The 22617-nt window shown below is 41.5% G+C and overlaps 1 protein-coding gene across 1 annotated transcript in view; it reads right to left on the reverse strand.

Moving 5' to 3' along the window:
- Positions 1-22617, reverse strand: part of RNF150 (ring finger protein 150) — a 52913-nt gene that overhangs the window by 23768 nt on the left and 6528 nt on the right. The window contains exons 3-6 of the mRNA XM_009576092.1: positions 17451-17522; positions 16948-17030; positions 9249-9345; positions 2606-2816 (exon numbers count right to left, since the gene is read on the reverse strand). Of these exons, the coding sequence (XP_009574387.1) occupies positions 2606-2816; positions 9249-9345; positions 16948-17030; positions 17451-17522 (463 nt within the window). The remainder of the gene's footprint in view (positions 1-2605; positions 2817-9248; positions 9346-16947; positions 17031-17450; positions 17523-22617) is intronic.

The following is a 22617-nucleotide window of genomic DNA, read 5'->3' on the forward strand; positions in this document are numbered from 1 at the left end:
TGTGTGTGACAGGCGCAGCATAGACAGGCACACACCAAGGTCTGGAAGTTCCCAAGGTCCTCTGAGCTTTTCTCAGGACTCCTCTTTCCTCACAAAACAACTGGAAAGGTCTTGTTTTTAGAAGTGGGTCCCCAGCCACCCCTGTGATAGTGTGAGGCTCACAACCTTCACAGAGCTCAGGCCATCTGCCAGTTTCCCCTCCCTGCCCTCTTCTCCCTCTCTCTCTCTCAAATAACCAGGAAAAAAACCCTTTTCACAGTCCTTCCCCAGACCACATGGCCAGCCTCTTCAGGTGATGGATATCTCCTGAAGGTCCATGGTTTGCTGCTTCATTACCTGTATGCCTGGACAGACCACTGGTCTTAGTGCGAGTTCCTTGTCCATGGGCTCTGCTGTCAGCCCTCAGGATTGCCCAGCGTTAGTGTCTATTGCTCAATGTTATTAAAGGTAAGGGGAAAAACAGAGGGCACCAAGACAAAATAAAGCATCTCTGCAGGCCCTGCAGTACTCTGCTGGCTCAGAGCAAGTTTTTCACCCAAGTCACTTCTTGGAAAATGAAGAACAAATGTGTTTGGACTGAAACTGATCCTTCTGCAGACTCTGGAAACAAAACTGCAGGAGAAGAGAGCGGCTGGAGAGTTACTGAGCCCTTGTGCTCCCTGGCTGCCTCAACACCATTGTTACCCCTGATGAAAAACCAGAAGAACTGCTTCTGGGTGTGCCAAGATCCTGGGATGGAAAGCGTGGACTACCCCTAGTGCTGGGCTTTGCACCAGGCTGCTGGCTCTTCTCCGCATGTGCCATGCAGCTGTGGGTGTAACGGGCACACCACGGCCCTCCTTCCCAACTTCAATAGTGGATCTTGTAAAGAACAACATGTGCCATGCAGCTGTGGGTGTAATGGGCACACCACGGCCCTCCTTCTCAACTTCAATAGTGGATCTTGTAAAGAACACTGGGACAAGGATAATTATCTGCCAGAGGAGCTACTCACTCCAGGAGGGTACAGCTGAGACCAGCGTCTAGCCCAGTCTTCAGTTACATTGTGGTACCCTGAAGTAAAATCTTTCCTTCATGGTTTAAATCAGTCCCAAATGCATTTAAAAACAGTTACTGGAAGGAACAAAATAACATCTCGTTTTGAACAGCTCTTGCCAGCACTCAAGGAGGCTTGAGAAAGTAGTATGCCACCAGCTAACAGGCTGCTGCTACAACCTTGCTCCTCAGCCCTTGCTGGATCCAGGACTTAGACCATAAAAGGACCACACCTGAAACGAGTACAAAGGGAGAACTTAAAAATCCACTTAAAAAAGTCACTTGTGGCGAAGGTCGCAAGTCCAGCATTTCCAGAAGTTATTTTCACTGCCACGACACTGGCTGCAGTATGAGGGAAAATGTGATTATCAAGTCTCTCCATGGAGTAAGGAGACTAATGTAAAATCATTTCAGCCTAGTTCCTTACCTTTCTCCTACCTTTTACACATCGTATTATTACTTGCCTTCTTTTTCACACCCAGGCCCATAGTAGTACCTAGAAATGGTTGAAAATGTATAATTTTTCCAGGACCTACGCTGACTCCATACACAAACCTGTATTTTACGACATTCTTCTACCTTCCTTCAAGTATATCTGATGATTTTCTACAATAGTCTTGTCAATACTAACACACAAACTGGTATCAAACAGATATGTATTTTCTACTGATCTGCTATTTTACCTAAAAATGAGCATTTTAGACTAGTACAATCCTCACTCAAAACAGCTGACAACATTCTTTTTAAACTGTCAGAAGTAGATTTTCAACAAAGAGCATAGTTTTTAGGAACAGAGAGACATGCAGACATTTTGAGAGTTACTGGTTCAAATGGTCCCCTTAAGAGAAAACTAAACACATTGAAAACATGCAAAATTCTCCTTTTTTTGTACAAATTGGCAGTGTTATTTCACTACGCTCAGGTTTTCAACTACAGGAACTCTGACCATCAATCCTTCTGAAATGAGAAGTTCAAGTATGAATAAATAACCAGATGAGCTTAAGTTGATGTAAGAAGATAAACGAAACCCAAAAGCAGAATTCAACTTTTTTTTTTTTTCTTGTCCGAAGGCAGTAAAAGTGATTGCTGCGTTTACTATTTATTTTATGATATGCAGGTAAGAATAACTTCCACGAGGTAACATGTAGCCCAGTGAGGAAAGGTAGGCCAAGGGACACGCACCAATCTGCTTCACAAAGAAGCCAGGTGATACATGGTGGGTTATCATGGTGAATGGGATCACTTACTATAAACAATATCTGAAGATGACCATAAGTTTATATTGCTTGGCGTTGACTGAAATAGCTTGTTCTGTCCATGCAGGGGACTCCAATTAGAGTTTGATATTCAACACACTGATGTGCACACAGGCTGGAATTGTTTGCAGTACAGCACAATGACATGATATTTAAATTTACTTACCCTGTAGATTTCTGCTAGGCTTAAAGTAAGGCCATTGCTCCAGCGAAAAAGCCCTCAAAGGTCATTTTTCCCGCACTAGAGATCAGTTTGTGATTTGGGTTTCTAAACATTTATTTCAGTGCAAATTCTGCCAGAAAGAGGAACTTACTGCTTGTTGTGAAGTTACTCTCCCCAACCTGGGGAAAGGAGTCTATGTCTTGGATGACTTGTAGTACTCCCACAGTCCGCACCGGGGGATCCAGGGCTACAGAGCTCTCGTTCACTGTTATATCGCTGGCTCCCGTTATCTGGTTGGTTGGTGGTCCTCCTATGGATGCTTCCAAGTCTGGAGGTATATCATCCATGCAATCTGCATTTGGCTAATGGGGAGAAAAAGAAGGAATTTGAGCTTTTACCTGATGAAAAGATTTAATGTACCTGTTCCCACTTCTTCAGGGTTTTTCACTTTCTTTCAGTACTGAAAATGGCAACATATGATGAATAAACATGCACAGTTTGTTTGTTTTCATGTACTTAAAACCTTTTAATACAATTTGTTGGAAGAGAGACCCAAAGTATGCATTGCAAATATTCAGTATTAAACTGTGTCACCTACAATCTCTAAATATTCTTGTTTATACTTTTTAAAGGTTTTGGGAAAGTATACATTGAAAAAGTAACTTACTTATTGATATGATCTGCTCAATACAGGCAGACTGCTGAGTCAGATTACAAACATAAACAGAGACGGTAGCTGAAAGGGAACGATTATCTTTTCCCTAAATATTCATTTTATAGAGCTGCTATCAGAGCTTTCAGGAATAGGAATTTGAGCGAAGTGCCTGTGGGCGCATCTATGTGTGGGGTGCAAAAATAGAAAACTAAAGCTGTTTATAAGACAAGTCTTTTAACATCAAAAGATCTTTTCCTTTACTAATGCTATATTTCGTACAAAATAAAATTATGAGAAAAGAAACAAACAAGCAATAATGGGAATTTGAAGAGTATTATTCGATCCATAGCCTTCCTTGCTTTGTGATTCAGAGAGACCAAGGATGAAACCCAGTTCTGGGGAATTTAGACACTTCTCTCTTGCAGTTACATAGTGAATGCACCAACACCTCCAGAATGAGCCAAGCTCTTCAAGTCAGGTGTCTGCCTTTCCATTGACCTTGTAGGGAAGCAATGAAAGGGGGTTGTGGTGCCCACTTCTTGCACAGTATCTTTAGCATTGAGTGCCTGTTCACAAAGGGCACTGAGACTTCAAGTGGGCACTGGGTGACAAAGAGGATTGTTTGTCCAGAGACACTATGTCCAAACTAGGCACTTAAAACAGTCAGACTAGTTTCTAGCCTTGATTTCTCTGGGCCTGTTATAAGCCTGATGCTCCCATTCATACAGCAGTGATTTCTATGAAGCTCCCCATAAACATTGGTGACAAACATATGAGTAAAAAAGCTCTTTTTCCTCTAAGAGGAAACAGATTCTGGTGCTATTTGCCCATAGAACCAGATCTAGTTCTCCCCAAGGCAGGAAGAACAATTGTTTGCATAACTATTTCAAGAACTGGGTTTTGAAGTTTTAACATATTGTAACAAAAGCAAGGCTAATTCAGAAATGAGGATTCTGTGTGTCAGAGTGCAAAGCTTCCAAAATGACAGAGGGACATAGCAAAGTTGAGCTGCAATTACATAGATACCTGGTTAAGTTAGGAAACGTACAGTTCAGTTGTTCAGTTGTTACCATTTATCTTTATCATCCAGGAGTCAGACAGCTAATCGGGATCAGTCACTTAGGTTTCCTCTAATTTCAATGGTTTGAGACGATTTTTCTGTGTGATTCATCCCACCCTAAGGTAAGTGGTATGAATTGCCCCCTCTGCCTTCGCACTGCTCAGCATTAAGGAGAGATGGGGCTTAAGCTGCTAGACTGGAAATCCAACATCTGGATGGCTAAAGTCAGAGGAGATGTACTCTGCTCTGTGGATCTGATTTTTGCTATGTTTAGTTGTCTCACTTGCTAAGGCATTTTTGAAAATCTCACTACCTCCCTATCTCCAACAGCAGGCACCTAGAAACTAAGCAAAATATGATACAGCAAAGAATTAAACAGAGGCTTAGCTTTAAGCGCAAGAGTAATCCCTTTGAACTCAGGCATAGAAGGTTACCATATGTTTACATTTTTTGCAGAACCAGGAACTTAGCATGTTTTCTCTTTTCCCATATGTTCCCTGTCTGATTGTTGCCACCTCATAAATATTTTTTCACAAATGTTCCTAATGAAAACGGTAGGCATTTTAAACAATCCTCAGGTGACTTGTATCCACAAACTGAAGTTTGGGATAAAAATCAGAATTGTCATTGTCTGGCTCCAGTCTAATCCACAAGCAACGAGGGCTCCTCAGAACTGGGATAAAGGCACATTCAGCTACACCAGATTTTAATGAAACCCATTGAAACTGGACTTTTCTAAGTGAAATACCAATCATTTATCTTATCATATTAGGACTTGGATACAAAATTATTCCTTAGATCTATCACTCTTTCAAAATCCCTCACCCTTAGCTGTTACAACAAATGCTTTCAGAATTTAATTTTTAACTTAAATTTGGCTTTGATGCCAGTGTATCTTGAAGAAAAAAAAGGCCAATTTTTTCTTTTCTACTCTAGGAAAAACTATTTCAAATTTTTTTTTCAGGGGATCAGTTGTCTGTCCTTTGCTCTAATTCTAGTTATTCCTAGAATGGGGTTTTATCACTAACTTTTAAACCTTTAAAAACTGGGGGTTATAATTGAAAGCCAAACCAAACATTAAAGATGCAAAAATAGCATTGCTCGATATAATTAATCCCTTTACTCCTGAATCATTTTAGTTGGAAAAAATACCCCAAACTAAGCAGCATACTATAAAACTAATGATATGAAATACTGATCGAAAAAAATACATTATGGCTTTTGCTGTCAGAGTGACCCAGATACATTTTCTAAGTTTAATTATATTGGTTTCACTCATTCCCCGCATGTAAGTGCTTTGAGGGCACAATTCCACTAAAGTCAAGGGAAGGCTTTGTATTGACTTCTGAGGGCTTGGCTAAGGCTCTTAGTGAATAGCTTCAAGTCATCCAGTCTACTGCCAAAAATGCAGCTGTCTGCATATCCAGCAGATATCTGCAGAAAAGGGGGAGAAGCAGAGGGAAACTATTTTATGTGACATGATCATCCCAGTAACAATGTAGCTCTCTGAAAGTGAAAGGCACTTTCACTGATAATTCACTTCAAATATTACAGCCAAAAGAGGTATAGTATGAGCTGGATTCACCAGCAAAGAGACAGTGGAAAAGGTTACGCCAACCGTTTGCTGATAGTTAGTTAGTTAATAATCCTCTGGAGCTGTAGAGAGCCATGGTGAAAAGCGGAGATGCTAGGATGCTCAGCTACCGTGAAAATGAGTGCAGTCATTTTGGTGCCTCACGGCAGCCTGGGGAATCTGGTTTTAGGGCACGTAGTATTTGAAGTGTCTGTTACAAAGTAAATGGAGAGTTTAGATGTGAACTGAATTGAAGCATTTAGATATTTGGGTTTTAACCAATCATTTCCTGGAAAATCCTGAGTCTTCCTGCTAAATGAAGCACAATATACCCACAGTCACACAAGCCAGCTCTTTAATAACAACCATAGGACAAACATGCAGCTGGCAGGAAAAAAGACATTTTAGCCCTGCCTATGGTAAAATTTCCTCATTCCTCCCATTGTAAAAGCCTGCAAAAGGACTTCGGTAAATTTGGCTCAAGGGTCCTATCAGAGACTGCTGCCTGCCTAAGGCTGCTTTTCTGTGTGTGGAAATTTCAGCTAAGATGGCTCAGCAAGACTCAAGAATGTGGTTAGGGAATGGCATTTTGCTTTATCCACTCTACAGAAATGTTTGCCACCTCTCACTGAGAAGCCCTAGAGCTTTACAGCTTCTGCCAGGGAAATGTCCTTTCCCACAACAGCCTACTGACATCTGGCTAAGTTATGAGCCTCTGAAAATATCAGTTCACGTGTACTGATAGAGACTGGTGGCTTATTTGGGACCGACAACTACACCCTCCAAAGAGAAGAGGGCTTTGCATGGTGCCTGCAAGCTTAGGGTGGCACCAGAAAGCACCCCACAGGACTGATGCCCACCCCGGGCTGCCCTCGAGAAGGGTGGCAGGCAGCGAGAAGGGTGAGGATGCACAATTTCTGTGTGGGTGGAGAACAGGTCCTGCAAGCCGAGCTGGGAGCACCAGCAGTGATACCAGGGCAGGAGCTCAAAAGGAAGGGCAGGAGGGGTTATGCAGAGGAGAAGCAGGAAAGGGCACGAGGTAGGAGAGGGAGAAGCAGGAGTTGAGGCATATTTTAGAAAGAGAATGTAGAGAAAACAGAGGAAGAGGAACAACTGATAGCAGTGTAGGAATTTTTAACCCCCAAGCTACCAGACGCTCTCAGACTCCCACTTCCTTTGCTGTCAGCCAGATGAAACCCCTGACACGAAGGCTACCATCTGCTCCCTGTTCCCACGGACAACAGCTCCTACAGTAAGTCACCTCGAGGGGTAAGACTCTAGCATGCAGCTCTCCCTTCATGAACCTAACCGATGATCCACGCAGGTGGGAGCCAGTATGTTCCTCCAAATGACGGAGCGGTCTGTTTTCAGTTTGCTGTCTTAGAACAACCTAGGGAAATTTTTACAGAAATTCATACAATAAAATCCTCTAAACAAACTTTCCTAGTGGAACATTAACATCCAAGCTCTTGATTTTTAGTGTTAAGACAGACCAGCACTAAGGCTGATTCTGAAATCTGAATTTGACCCAGTTGTTTATGTTGGTTACAGCAGTATCTTTAATTACATGCCCAGTACAATTATTTCTACAGAAGCTCCATGTGGAAAGCTCTCAGTGAGGGGAGCAGGATGGATCCCCCTTCTGCTACATGGAACAGAGAGAACGAGACAGGGAGCTGTGGGAAGAGAAATGATGGCTGAGGAAATGGAATGGCACTTTTAATTATTCCTGGTAATTAGGTTCTATACCTGCCACTACAGAGCTGTTCATATGTAGTAAAAGCCAGTCATGTAAACCAAAACTTTTACACATGGCCTCTGGGCATGTTTTCCCTTCCTCTCAATGTACCCAGCCTCAGACAGCCTGCGGACAGGCTTAGCCTTCAGCAGCTCTCAGTGAAATCGGTGAGAACCGTATTGGGGATGTAAATACTAACAGTACTAAACCTTCTGGAAAGACCTTAACATCTCACCGCAGGCCTCCAAAAAGCGGAGGTCTGATTTGTCTATATCCCCTGATTATGAAGCTGGATGAAGAGCATGTTAATGAAATGCTTGGGCAAAAATGTGAATGGACCAGTGTGAGAGCAGAAATCGTGTGGTCCTGCATGATGCAGAAGAAAGCCATGGAACAATATACTGGGTACGGAGAGAGGTGTCAAAATCCTGGGTAGCTGCACACTGGCAGGCCTGTGAACTGAGACATGGAACCTGGGGAAAAATTTTTGTATTTAAGCCTAGGCGCAGAGATGCTGAATGGCAGAGCCAGCCTTCATTCCGGCCTTTCCTCACATCTCAAATACTGATTTAACAGTTGTATCATCTTTTAATATTCTAAAGACAATATACAAGCTTAGCAGAAAAAGTAGCCCAACTGTAATGGCGTTACCCTAACTACAATGCTCTACTTCATTTTCCCCAGTGCAAGTTTTTAGCTTGGATTATATTAGGTTGATTAACATATCTGCCTACTTCAGTAAAACATACTTCATCACTTGCTGTGGAACCTCTTCTGCAGCAACCTGCTTGGCTTCCTAGTCTCCATGAAAATGAACTCTCGGGGAATGGCTGCATCAGCTCCCCTAACATGTTCACATGAGCTATCTTACTTTATATAGCTCTTCCATACGTGAGCTGGCATGTCACTATCTGTAACTGGGGAGGGTATTTACAGCACCTGTTAACGCATCAGCCGGTGGTGTTTCAGTATTGAACTTCACTATCACGTGGCAAGCCTCGCACGGTGTGAGAAAGTGACTCACTTCTTCCTGGTGAAGCCCCTGATCTCTGTGATAGCTGCAGTTAGGAAACTGTATGGCAGACAGGACATGCACTATCTGAATGTAAACATGCAACCTAAAAAGATCAATTGCTTTGGCAGCTTCTAACCACATCTGAATGTTCCAAATAACAAAGAGCTTAACAATTTCTTGGATGTCATGCAGTCTGCCACATGCTTAGTTACTGGGAGAAATGCTCCCTAATTGGAATTAGGAGTACAGAGCTTGCTACAGATAGACTTTAAGAGAAATCTGACAGAAAAAAGATTTGGCTCCCCAGAACGAGCAATTAGTTGTCCTCAACTAGTATAGCAGGGAAAATTTTATTTGTAGACCTTCTGCTTTGAGATTTAAACTGAGAGCATGATTAAAAAAATAAGTCCAGTCCTGATTTAAAACACAAAGAAAAGCTATGTGAAAGAATCTATAAATCCACCAAACCACCAGTAAACAATCCTCTGCTCCAGAAAGCAGGCAACCACAGACACACAAATCCCAACACCCAGCCAACCCCCACAGACACACTCTCCCTTGCTAATAAAAGTGGGGTGCAGGAGAGAGGTAGAGTCAGACATTTCAGCTTGTACTCCCCTTAATAAATCAATTAATAAATCAATAACATAGCAAGAAGAGTAGGATGGGAACAGACAGGCAAAGGGCTAGGGATATACCCAAGTAGCCGGTGTTTCCCTTCTGCCCCGACCAGCTGCTCTGCGACGTGCTTACCGGGATCCCTAGAGCTTTTAGAATATTCATTTTACACATCGGGCAGGTACGATGGTCTAGCAGCCACGGGTCTACACAGGACTTGTGGAAAAGATGCCTGCAATGAAAACCAGGATATTTTAATTCAAATCCACCACAGCACAATTTACCACTTAGTACCAGACTTATCTTCCGAATTCAGTAAAGTGAGAGTATTTCAAATGGTGTGGTTTGTGACCTCTGCAAGGACTATACTTGGCAAAACTATATCCTATGCACACAAGACTAAAATTATGGCTGCAGCATCTCAAGCACATGTGCACAATGTTGCTCAACTGAGTTTGGAAAAGCAGACATGTACATAATTAGAGAATTAGGAAAATTACAGAAAATGCATGAGCAAAACCCATATTCTTAAAATGTTAAAGGCTGTCAGTAAACAAAACCTGCTTGCTGGTAAAGGTAAAAATCACATTAATATTTCTTGATGGTTCTACAGACAAACCTGATTACACATAATTTAAATGTGAAGCCATCAGGGGTCTGGTATTTTTTAGGATACAGGCATAAGGAAATAAAGTGAATTTAAAAAAAAAAAGCTACTTTTCATTTACACAGAAAAAACAGGATGATGCTGTTTAAAACATTCTCCCTGGCTTTCCTGCTCTTCAGAAGTTGTCCATCAGAGTGAGCTCCTAAACAATTCCAGCCCTGAAGGGGTTGTTGCTAATCCTGTGCTCAGTCTGAAGTGACCACTAAGCAACTACCCGAGCCCTGTGGCTGCTGGGGGCGACTTTTCTTAGACATTATCCAGGTGGAGGAACTGCAAGCTTCTTGTCTAGCTTTGCCTGACACAAACTGAGATTGAATATAGAGATATTTAGTGCGTGTACCTGACTGACAGATTGTATTTTCTCTTGCGAGTATATTCTGTTACCCTGTGGTTATAGAGAACAAATGTTATAAAACGCAGGAAGGTGAGGCTCGGGGTTTAAGAAACACTGCTGAGTAGGCCAAGTAGAAAAGTTGGGACTCGGCCCAAGGCAGTGAAGTTTGTTCAGCCACCCTCCTTCTGAAGAAAAGGAGGAAAGTTTCCTACCATGCACATAGCTTCAGAAATTACACTGCCATGTAGGAAACTGAAAATTGACTTGCCTTCCTGAAAATCTTTTTTAATCCATTAATTGAATAGAATAGAACAGTTCAGTTGGAAGGGGCCCTAGTCCAACTACCTAATATAACTTAAGAATAACTTAAGCAAAATTGAAAGAGGGTATTTTATTCTGAAATATGAGGCTCGATATACATACACAGTCTTGCTCCAAAAGGTGCAAACTAAGACTAATTTGCTTGTTTTAAAACACCACATAGACCAGCTCCAAATTTCCTTCCTAAGGCTTGCAACCGGTGTCCCACATTTTACTTGGCAGAGCCTGAAAGTCATGTTTAAGTCTGCTTGAACTTTCACATTTGAGCAGTCCCCAGCCTGTGTTTCCCTGTGCCGTCACTGCCCCATGTGCATCGCTCGTACAGCACAGCCATACAAACCCAGCAGGTAACCGCAGGTGGACACAGCTCACAGCTGCCCAAGGCTCCGGAGCGGGGCACATACCAGCCTCCACGAGGAAATGCAATCTCTGAGAAAGCCAGAATCACTTAACGCACCAAAATAATTTTAAATATTTAAGTGGTACGTATTCAGCTGAATGGGTCTGCTGCTGTATTGTGTCGTGGCCTCTCTCACACAACAAGATACACACGTCTTTTCAACGTCATGGAAGATATTAAGGTGCACTTTGACCAATATCGATTTGCAACCCTGGCTCTTACTAACATGATATCGGCCCACATACTAGCTGGCTGGTTTACTAGCTGGCTGGCTTACCAGCTGGCTTCAGTTCTAAATAACACTAGAAATTCAAAGCCAAAACTGCCTGAAATCTCAGAATCTCATCCTTTTCACTGCGATGTTTTTTCTCGCTACTTCTAGAAGAAACGGGTCCTTTGTGAAACAAAGCTACATGGCAAATTATCACATTCCTGTGCTTGGTCTGACTTCACACAACTATGGGAAAGGGCAAATCTGTTCTTGGAAGTTCGACCCAGTCTAATTATATCAGTTGGCTGCAATACCAAACTTTGTCAAACCTCATCTGATCCTGTATGTCAACATGATTCACACAAATGAAGTATCGTGATACTTGAAGTTTAAACCACTACTTCACTAAGCCTACTAAAGTTTACAACCCTCCTTCCAAACAACACTTCCTTTACTGGGTAAAAACACAATGCACCAAATTTCAGTCTTTGTCCTACATAACTCTCCCTTCCTTTTATCTGAGGAGGGACATATTCAGCACATCATCAGGTAAGCATTCTGAATAGGTGAAAGCATAAAGATACAGTCCTCAGGCATGTGTAATTTTACATTTAGAAGTCTAACCAACAGAATTCCTTGGGTGTGTTAATTCACGGAGGGTACTGAAAAATCAATGTCTTGCTTTTCGGCTATTTGAAATAACTATGAAATTCTTGATAGTGATTTGTTTTCTTTAATTATACACTCAAATTCATAAACAAGTGTGTTTAACTGCAAACATCTGAAGCATATTTGTGCCAAAATAATCAGTACATTTACAAAAGCTGAGATATTTATTATTCTCTTAAAAAAACCAGATTTCCAAAATCTGTTTCGGATAAAAAAATATGTAACTTCTATCAAGTCATTTTACCATAGACTAGAAAGTCTCCTTTTGTTTTCAAGTTCAAGATTTGCAAGCCTCAGTCAAGCTGTGGTTCACACTACAGCATTTCATAATGTTTGTTAATCACCAAAAGCTTGGAACTTTCATGCCTTAAAAGACTTCAGAAACTGAATTTTAGTGTTCCTAAAGTTGGCTTCACAAAACAATATTCTAAAAGAAATCCTACCAATGCCGAGTAACTTAAATACCTGACAGATCATGTCACTTTGCACTTCTCAATACTAAATTTGCACAGTGTATTATGGCTCTATTAATTTCAGATTTAATAGGTACAACAGAAGGAACTTGATTATTTGACAGAAATCTACAGAAAAATGGAATGTTATTGAAAATCAGAATGTTACTGAAAATCAGATAAAGATTTGAATTTTTAAATTTTTGTATATAATTATATACATTATAAACATATATAAACATTATATAATTACAGCTCTCATAGTATCTATTTTTGAACACGTAAACATTTGTGCAGAGAAGTGAGGTGGCAGGCTTTGCAGACTTGGATTTGAAAGTTTATTTTATGCATTATTAGCTACAGCACTATATACATGCTTATGGCTTTCAACAAATTGTGAATTGTTTGATGTCCTGATAAGTTTATCATCCAAATTCAGGCAAAATAAGGGTCAGCACAAAGGAAGATGAGAGAGCAACTGCAATATTTCACTGTCACACGGTAAGACAAAGATGTAAAAAGATCAACTGCAACAAAAATCCCTCTCCCTCTGTAGTTCTGACTGATGCAAGTTTTAAAAGGAAGGAGTGGGTAGAGGCATCATGGATGAGTTCAGAAGTAATGACCCACACAGGGAGACAGTAAGAGAGATGTTTCAAGCACGGGCTCGGGACGTGGCTTTGATAATCAAAGTCAGAGCTAGAAAAAAATGTGTTTTTTTTCTGTTGTGTGCAACCACATGCGTTGCAAAACTATGTTGATTTGGATGGGTTGAAAAGTTTCTCAAAAGAACTGTAATTGATTAGTTGAGAGAGAGGAAGGTGAGAGGAGAAGAGATGTCGTTACAATCCTCATACAAAACAAAGGCTTCCATAAGGAGAAAGGAAACAACTGTTCTTCACCTCTCCTAGGGATAAGAGACACAATGATGTGTTTAAACTGCAGCAAGTGAGATCCAGGTTACACAATAGGAAAAGCTTCACCACAGTCAGGGTAGTGAAGCACTGCAATAAATTATCAGGGGAATTTGCAGAGCCTTCATCCCGGGAGACTGCAGAGTGTGTTGGAAAAAACTCCCAAGAATGACACGTGCACGGCCAGTGCCCCTGTGCCGTTCCAGAGGTGGTGGCCTCCTGGGACCCCTCCTGCACTCTTCTGCGACTCTGCGACTGCACGCGGCTGTGTAAAGCTCACAGAGCACAAAGAAAGAAAAAGAACCTCAAAATCCCAGAGCATTTCATTTACTATTATCTAAATGGCACTTCATATTTTTTAACTGGAGGTTACTTTTGTCTGAAATGTATTTAAATTTTCTTTAAAGCTGCAATTTTAATCATAAAAGAAAAAAATTTCATTTCAGGCTCAGCCCAAAATTATAATAATAATTTGATTGTTGTAAAACTATTGCAAAGCTTTCAGCTTCCCGACAATTTTGTGAAGCTTTTTTTCCAGGTTAAGGGAAACTGTTCTCCTTCCACCTTCTACTTGTACTCCAAACTGCACACAAACAAACCTACCAGTCATAATTTTTCTCAGAAGAAAAGCGTAAGCAGAGAAAAGGAGGCAAAAGCCGAAAGAGAGGTACATCCCTAGGCACCCTGAGTAAGATCATCAGTTGCCTGGATTAGACACAGGGCTGAAGCAGAGGATTGAGAAGGGTTTTGGTGAGAGACAGAGCAGCACTGTAGTATCCAACGAGAAGGTTTGGGCTTTTGGGGGTGCATGTACGGTATTATTTGCTTATTTTTGAGGAAGAAGGAAGGACAAAAGATGATGATGATGAAGGTAAATGAGAGGAAGGAATCAAAGGGAAGAATGTATGTGATGAAAATTTTCACAGGAAGCTACTAAAAAGAGAAAGGAGGAGTGAAGCAGTCTCTGAAATCACAGTTGTTCATGGAGTGAAGGTTCAGGGGAAGGGAACGAGCTGGAACAGGGTCAGAAAGCACGTTTATTGGTGACAGAAATGAAACAACCAAAAAAAGAGCTTATGAAGAACTCAGTAGAGATGAGGTTGAAAGAATTGTCTTGCCTCTGTAGAAGTTTAGTAAAGTTAGTAAAAGTTTAGTAAAAGGCACATACTGGGAGCAGCAGCACCAGTAACTTCTCCAAAGCCAGAGCAGAAAAGACAAAGGCGTTTTGAAGCTAGAGATGGAGGACAAGCAGAAGGAACTAGGGCTATGACAAGAGATGTCACTCTGGGAACAATGAACTTGGTTACATTTGATGTTGTGTCAATGCCCTCAAAGATAACTTCAGCGATGCTTGCTACCATTAAACATAAAACCAGCTGCAAGCCAACACTTTTTGTAACCAAGTGTCAGTCCTTATTTATTTAATACGTTCTATAGAGTGAAGTTTATTAATACAGTCAGTTGTGGGAGCTGGCTAAAGAGGACAAGTTAACTGGAATTCTCCTCCTAGCTCCCCAGAGCGGGATATGTAACAACAGGCTATCCCAGTGCCTGCTCTCTGCCAACAGAAAAGAGAGGACATTTGGGGAAACACCGTAAGTCCTAGTAAACATGTATCTATATGACTTCAGAGCTCATCCATTGCAATATTGGCTGGTGGATTTTTGCTGCCAATTTCTTAGGAGATTCAGGCTCCACCAGCCTTAAAAAGAAATCTCAAGATATACAGGGCTTTATACAGAGTGTGCCTGCTAGCAGTGGTTTTCCCAGTACTGCCTGCAGTACCAAGCAGCATCTTTTGTGTGCAGCTCTTGGGGTGTATTTGGCTTTGTAGGTAAAAAGTTCTACCTCCTGGATAGAAACACTAAGGTCAGCCAGCACTGGTGTCATATGGTGCTGGCTTCTGTAAGGGTTGGTGAAATGCCAGCCTCTTATTCAACAGCAGTATAACGAGGTTCCCATGCTAGAAACTGCACACAGTTTAACTGAAGATGCTGGAGGAAGAAACCTACAGGGTCTGTAGGTCTTTATCAAGATATAACACTCTCCTACTCACTTAACAGAGACAGAAATTAATTCACTTTTTTTTTTTTTTTTTTTTTTGGATGAGGAGACGAGACTGGCAAAAGCAGAAAAAATCATGACTACCATTTCCTGTTTTGGAAGTCCAAACCCATGTGAATGTGTAAAATACTGCCCTCACAATTTGTGTAGCAGGAAAGCCAGGGTTTGTGAAGCAGCTGCTTGAGAAAGATCTTTGAGTTTTTATAATTCAAAACTGCTGAGGCTCAAACTGTGAGTATTTTACAAGACAGTTCTGCTGCTGCTAACCTTTTAGCGTGAGTCATTTTCTAGGCGACCTTTTAAGTCAGCCAAGAACTGAACATCACCTGTTAACTATGTGTTTCCTATTCACCCTGCTTGACTCAACACTGTGGATGACAAAGTCTGACTGGAGCCTCACTGAATTATGAGGCGAGACACAAGTGAAAGCTAGAGCTTAGACACGTTTGTTGCTGTTGTATAACTACCTCCAAAAACTGCCTGTCTCTATCATGCAAAATTTCCATGCTTTATTATGCTTCTGTAAAAACAGGCTTGATGTCAAACCAAGGTCCTCATTTTCTGCTAATCTATCATTCTTCTGTATTTCTGCTTCATGATGTGATGCGTTTGCGTCTGTTCATAGAAAAAAAAAGAGTTCACATGCAATTTGTCATTGTGGGGGATTTACAGTAGGTCAAATTTATGATTAATCTGTTGCTTTTTGTTTGCCATTTAGTGATGGCAGTAAACAGATTTAATGAGTCACATGAACGAACAAAAATGGACAGATTGTAACATTCAAATATCTACTAGGGAACAACATAGCAGCATAAGAAACAAATATTTCAGTTTCTCAAGCCAGTGAACATGTCTGCAGGAGAAGAAAGAAACTCTATATAAAAAAAAAAAAACTCTGCTCTCTATGTGCAACACTTGGATTCCTATTTCTAGGGAAATCAAACACTTGCTCTTGCTCTTGCTCTCCTAGGGGAACCACTGTTCCTAGGAAATTTCCTAATTGATTTCCTTAGAGAAATCCTTCATTAGCTAACACTTCACAGATGACAATATAATGGCACAGAGAGATGAATACAGCTGTTACGGGTGGCAAGAGGCTGCGCTCCTGTGTCACATCGCTGCAAGCGTATGTGCTGCACAGGGCACGTTCACATGGGGAGAAGAAAAGAGAAAGAACAAGCCCAAAAGCTCTTCTTGTCACCTACATGTCCCACATGCCTGAGAATATTTTCATGGCAGCAATAGATAATGTGGTCTTTGTCACATTCCCTTTTTGCTTTACTGTTTCTACTCAGCATATCTCCTTTTATGGCTGGGGTTTTTTTTGATAGAAGTCATCCCTTTCTCAGCGCCTAGACAGCAAAAGAAGTGGCTCCATGGGGAGCAGGAGCCTGCTCTATCCCTGGCTGCTGTGCCCAGGGCACGCCTTGAAGCCAGGGGCAAATTCTTCTAACGGAGTTATTCTAGACTGATATAAAACCAGTGAGCAAAATAAAGGAATCAAAACGTTTAGTTTAAAAATCCTACTGAAGACTTTGTAATAGGTCCAGATCAGACAAAATATCTGACTATCATGCTAAACTCAGGTTCTCACCACCGTTAATACTACTTTTACTTCAAGTCGAATAGAGAGGCATTTCAGATATCTTTAAAGAACAGATTTTGAATAAATAAAAATGATAAACTCACCCTTTCCTCCCCAAGCTCTCAGGTAATCTCATCAGTGTGATACTGTGAGAACAGAGCCTGTCTTGAAGTAGAGAGACTATCAGAGCTAAAAGAACCTTCAACCTTTAACTTACCTGCAAGGCAAAATTCTGACAACATCATTGGGCTTGTAGCCTTCAATACAAACAGCACAGTTATCAAAGTCTGGCTCAGTTTCCTATAGGAAAGAGAACATTCATCATTTTCATTTTTTGATTTTGTCAGCTAATCTCTTCATACAAGAGCCTATGTGACAAAATAAAACAGTCACTGATGCATGCTGCAAATCCAATAATGCATTTCAAGACAAGCAAGTCAGATTTTCCAACATGTTTCCAGTTAAAAACTTGCCCTGGGAAGCATGCAGATTTAGTTAGCATGTTTTAACTTTCAGGATTTTCTGCATTTTCACAGACTCACCTTCTTCTCTCTCTACTCCATTCCATCTGTAAATTGCTTACCAGTATTCCTCCCAGCCTGAAGGACACATAGTAGCTAAATAAGCAATTGCCATTTCTGTTCTGCCTCATTGTCCCAGTGGTCTGAAGGAATCCTCAGTACAGAGTTTCATTTGGTAATGAGCAATTTGAAAAATTACCTTATCACCTTTCCTGATTGTTCTGACTTGCAGCTTGCTGATTGCTTTCTTTGCAGCATCTCCAAGCCGGCGCTGTAATACAAAATTTGCTCTTAAGCAAAGAGTATCTCTTCATGCAGAAATCACCACCTTTTCTCCCTAGGCCTCTTAATAATCTGAAGTGACTGTACATGAAACAGGACAGTGCTGTATAAATATAAACAGATGAGGTCAGTCATGCTGTTATTCACAATAAGGGCACAGTAGGTATTCTAGGCTCGCTGGTACCCCACAGCTGATGAGGCAAAACTACTCTAATGGAGTTCCAGTGAAGACTGCATGTGGGCCCATCATGATGCTACACTACAGCACCTTTACTATTCCAGTGAGTAGCAATGTATGTAACAAGTCCACTATTTGGGTATCCTACTTCTTCCCTCTCTTTTTTTAATGACACTTGTAAAAAATACTTTATTAAATGAGGCCTGGGCTGGTAAGCAGAGTGAACACTGGGCTTAAGATTCAGAAGGTCTTTATTCTTATGTTGTTCCAGAACTAGTTCACAATCTTCAGCAAGATGTAAGTGCTGAAAGTGAGCTGTTAATTTGTTAACCACGAAAAACATGAATAACCTTCTCTTTTCCTGTAATGCAGAGTTGCCTACTTTATAGGAGCAATGCAAGGTATAAAAATGAAGCAAAAGCATCTGCGGTTTCTTACAGGTAAAGCACTATATGGTCCTGCAGTAACATCCTATCTATACACAACCATTTGCTTGTTCTTTGCCTTTCTATCTTTCCCTCCAGTGGACCATGAATTGCTTACCACGTGATATTTCTGACTGTTCTCCCATATTTCCAAAACACTGTTACTGTGCTGGCAGGGTCACAGCCACTCAGAATTGAAGTATGTAATAACAGCCTGACGCAAAACACCCTGTTCTCAAACGCTGAAGATGGAGATGCCTGCCTCTTGCAAGAGGCTGAGAATATTACGGGGCAGTTCATACAATCACTGCTCAGCAGAGCTACCTCTGCACCCTGTGCTATTGAGCTTGTGCCTGTATGAGTGCTCCAAGGACTTGGCTGCTCATTTGTGCTAACCCAACAACGAGGCGATCTGGAGACAGACTCACAGGCTGGAAAGGCCTCTGAGAGGTCATGTACTCCCACCCCCTGCTCAAGGCTGGGTCAACTTCAAAGTCAGAGCTGCGTCCAGTCAAGTTTTGAATATCTCCAGGAAGGGAGATTTCACAACCTCTGTGGATAATTTGTTCCAGTGCTTAACCACTCTCACAGTCTTTTTTTTTTTTTTTTTAAACATACAAATGGAATTTCCCTTGTTGTAATTTGTGACCTTACCCTTGTCCTTTCTCTGTGCACCTCTGAGAAGAGTCTGACTCTGCCTCCTCTCCAACCACCCGTTATGCAGCTGAAGGCTGCAAGCAGAACCCTTCCTCCTCCTCTGCTCCCCTCCCGGCTCAGCAAGCTGAGCTCCCTCCGCCTCTCCTCAGATGTCGTGTGCTCCTGTCCCCAGACCATACTGGTGACTCTCCTCTGGGCTCTCTCCAGTTTTTTCATGCCTTTCTCGTACAGTTTCGTGCAGCAACACCTACTCTGATGTCTTCTTTTTATATTATAACGTATGTTAAACATAACATTATGTTATGTTTGTAACAGTTCATGATACAGTGCATCCCAATTTGCCACCAATAAATGACTTAAACTCTTCTCTTCACCTCCCCTCCCCATCCATGTTTCCAGCCATGTGTTGTTAGATAGGAGGGAGACTCAGGAGCTTTGGTGACTCAGAAAACATTCAACTTTTTGGGCTGGGAACACCGCCTGTGCTGGAGTTCAGAGGGGCCTGTCAGCGGGAAGGATTTCCAGTTGGAGGGGGTGAGAGCATGAAGCCAAAAATGGAAGGAAGCTGGATGTAGTTTGTAAATTGAGACCTGATCACCATACAGATACAATTAATAAATTACCACTTTGTTCTTCAGATTCAATTAAAATCACTGAATTAGATTTAGAGAATAAGCTTATTGGATTAGAAAGACATGGAAGACTGACAAAATGCATGCAACACAAAGCAGAAAGCAATTTCAAATCTGGCTAAAGAGGTGAAAATGATCTTGGCTATCATATGAGATTTACATATGAGCTTTCCAGCATAACTAATTATTACACGTGAGGGAGTATCTTGTAGTTATACAACATCTTTTCCGTGATTCATTTTTCTCACAGTCTCCCTTAAATAAAGGGATCAGACAAGAGTTGGAAACATTTCTTGCCAGCTATTTGTTTCTTTAATGTAAATCAAAGACAGACTGATAACATACAGCAAGACAAGAGCCATTATGTCCTGCTTCAGGAATTGCTTGTGATTCCTTTTTATCATTATTATTACTTAAACTAACGAAATGTCTCAGTTCTTTTTTGCACATTCTTCAAGGGGAAAGGACAAGATTAAAGACTCATGTACATCTTTGATCTGCTTGTTTTCATGTTTGCTTTCTCTTATCTGTCTTAAATAGACAAGTTCATGACTTACATGCAAATGAGAATAATTTAGTTTTTGAAAGAACAGGAATATCTTGGAGTAAAGTCGTACTTTCAAAGGATTCTTCCATTTGAACGAAAGGCATGCTATCACTAACCAATGATTTCCCCTAAAAGATAAGAGGCATTACAATAGTTTAAGGGTTTAAAGTGAGGCTTAGAGATTTACAATCATAAATCTCATAATCTCATTAGCAAGGCTGCAACGTTCAGTACCGGACTGGAAGGAGTTAAGCATATCAGATGCAGTGGTCTTGTGGAGATGGTGATACTAGTTCAAAAGAAAGGACAGTAGGATGGAAAGCATCACTTGTCTGTTCCTGAGGAAGTAAATGACCGTAGATGCTGCGGAAGAGAATTTATGGTAAGTGCTTCTCTCTTGATGGCCTTATTAAACTATCACCTTTGCAGGGAGGAGATCGCCTTGGGCCTTGTGCAGAATGAAGCGCACCATCAGGATGAGGTATCAGACACACCTCCTGTACCACAGATAAAGTTTGCGGACTCCATCATGGGAAGCATCTTCCCAAGACTGCTTCAAAGATCGATGTCTCTATTCAATGGCCCAAAACTCTAATTCAAAGCCACGGCCAGCAGACTTCCTTCTCAGATAATCGCTTGACCCTCCACATGCTGCCAGTCACATACTAAAGTAGATCCTTCACTGGAGATTAACCCAGGACGCACAGGACCCTCGTCAGCCCCAGTGTGATCACTGCCTGCTTTGGCTGTCACTATCCTGCAAAACTCACGGAGTCCACCTCGTTTCAAAATGACTTCACAGAAAACTTCTTCTTAACAAGAAACCAATGGGAAGAAATGACATGGAAGAAATATGGTCAACAAGTCTGGCACTTAAACATCATCCCCTCGCCATCTTCCCATCTCACAGACGACTATTACTGGTAAAATATGAAATCTGACACATTGACAGGGTTGGTTTTTTTTTTAAGCCTGTGTCCTGGCCGTTACAGGGCTGAGACAGCAAGTCACATTTTGCTGAATTATCTCCAGGACTTAACTTGTCATGTAATTCCAAACTGCTTTCAATTAGCCCTGCAACCTGATGTCTCTTGATGCAAACAATTCCCACAGTCTTTAACAGAGAAACTTTCTCATCTTCAGGAGGGCTCCAGGAACAAGCCGCTGAGGAAGCAGATTGCCTACACTTTCCTTACACAAATTTATCCTCTTCATATCAAAAGGGCGTATCATCAGGGCAACAACCTACTTCCTGGACATCTTGTTAGGTGGGAAAAAAAGAGGAGGCCTTGGATTCTCATCAGTGTGAATATTACTACCTATCTTCTACTTCCACATGTACCATACAGTCGTCTGTGCTAGAAATACTCTTAAAAATTAAATGTATTAAAATCAAAATTGAAATCTAACCGTATTTGTAGCTGACACCCTGGCTGCAGGTGCACAAGCCCATAATGGAAGACAGTTTTGTGCTCCACTGCATTAATTCCCAGCCAATGGGGATGAATGGGCAAGGGCATTCAGTGAGAATCCTTGAAGTCCTGGTTCTCCACTCATCAAAATCAGGCACCTAACTGGAGTGAGCTGTGTCTTCCTTCTGGCACGTGAACCTGGATTTTGCACACATGGTGAGGAAGAGTGGTGGCTGAAGATGTACATGCTGTATGTCCAGGTTTCATCTCGCTGGGGGGTCACAGGAAATGATTCCAGGAGATTCTTCAGTCTTTCTAGCTGCCTCTCTCACTAGCTGGACTCGTTGCTTCCTTGATGGATAATCAAATCTGTTCCTTTTGGGTTTACTGCTTGATCAGCAACTTATGCTGTGTGCAAGAAGGGAAGTGGACCTGGAAAGAAGGGTCACCATATAAAAGAGGACAAGGAGGCAAAGGTGGTTATGAGGCTTGACAAAAGGACACACCATGTTTTTCATGAAAGGAAGACATAGTTGCAATGGTCAGCTTGGAAGAGGCAAAATGGAAAAGGACTTAGGGATGCTTGGAGTGGCCAAGGAAAGATGTTCAGAAATCTTGCTTTCATGTAACAGTGCAACACCCCTCCTGCTTGGAGAGAACGGCTTTTTCTGCCAATCATATTTTGCAGTCAGCCACATTGTCCCATTCCCTCAGCACAGTCCCCAGACTACCAGTCCAGAGGAGGCTGAACTGCTCCTGGTAGCAACTCCAGTATCAGCCAAACCTAGGAAGGGCATGCATGACAGAGGTTAACAAAGAGGTAGGCATAGCTTCTTATTTGACACAGAGAACATAGGTCCTCACAAGCCCTTGTTTTAAAACTGTGGGATATTAAATCATTCAGATGTCAAAATGAATTTAAGCTTTTTAATTTTTTTTTTAAATTTTAACTGAAGTCTAATAAATGAGTCACAGTTTTTTGCGCTTTCAGAACAGGGCAGTCAGTCTGCACAGTCAAATTTTATCGCATTGCGGGATAGGAACTGATAGCACAACTTTTTCTGAATAGGCCAGCTGGCTGCCCCTTCATCTGATGCTCTGTTTAACCAAACATTTCAACCTTTGGATAAACTTTAGCCTGAGTACATCAAATACAACTAGAAGGAAGCATCTTTCCTGAAGTTGGCCAGCAATGAAAGTGCTTACAACACATGCAAGGCTTTCCAACAAGTA

The sequence above is a fragment of the Fulmarus glacialis genome, unplaced genomic scaffold (genome assembly GCF_000690835.1).
Source record: "Fulmarus glacialis isolate BGI_N327 unplaced genomic scaffold, ASM69083v1 scaffold10844, whole genome shotgun sequence".
Lineage (NCBI taxonomy): Eukaryota > Metazoa > Chordata > Aves > Procellariiformes > Procellariidae > Fulmarus > Fulmarus glacialis.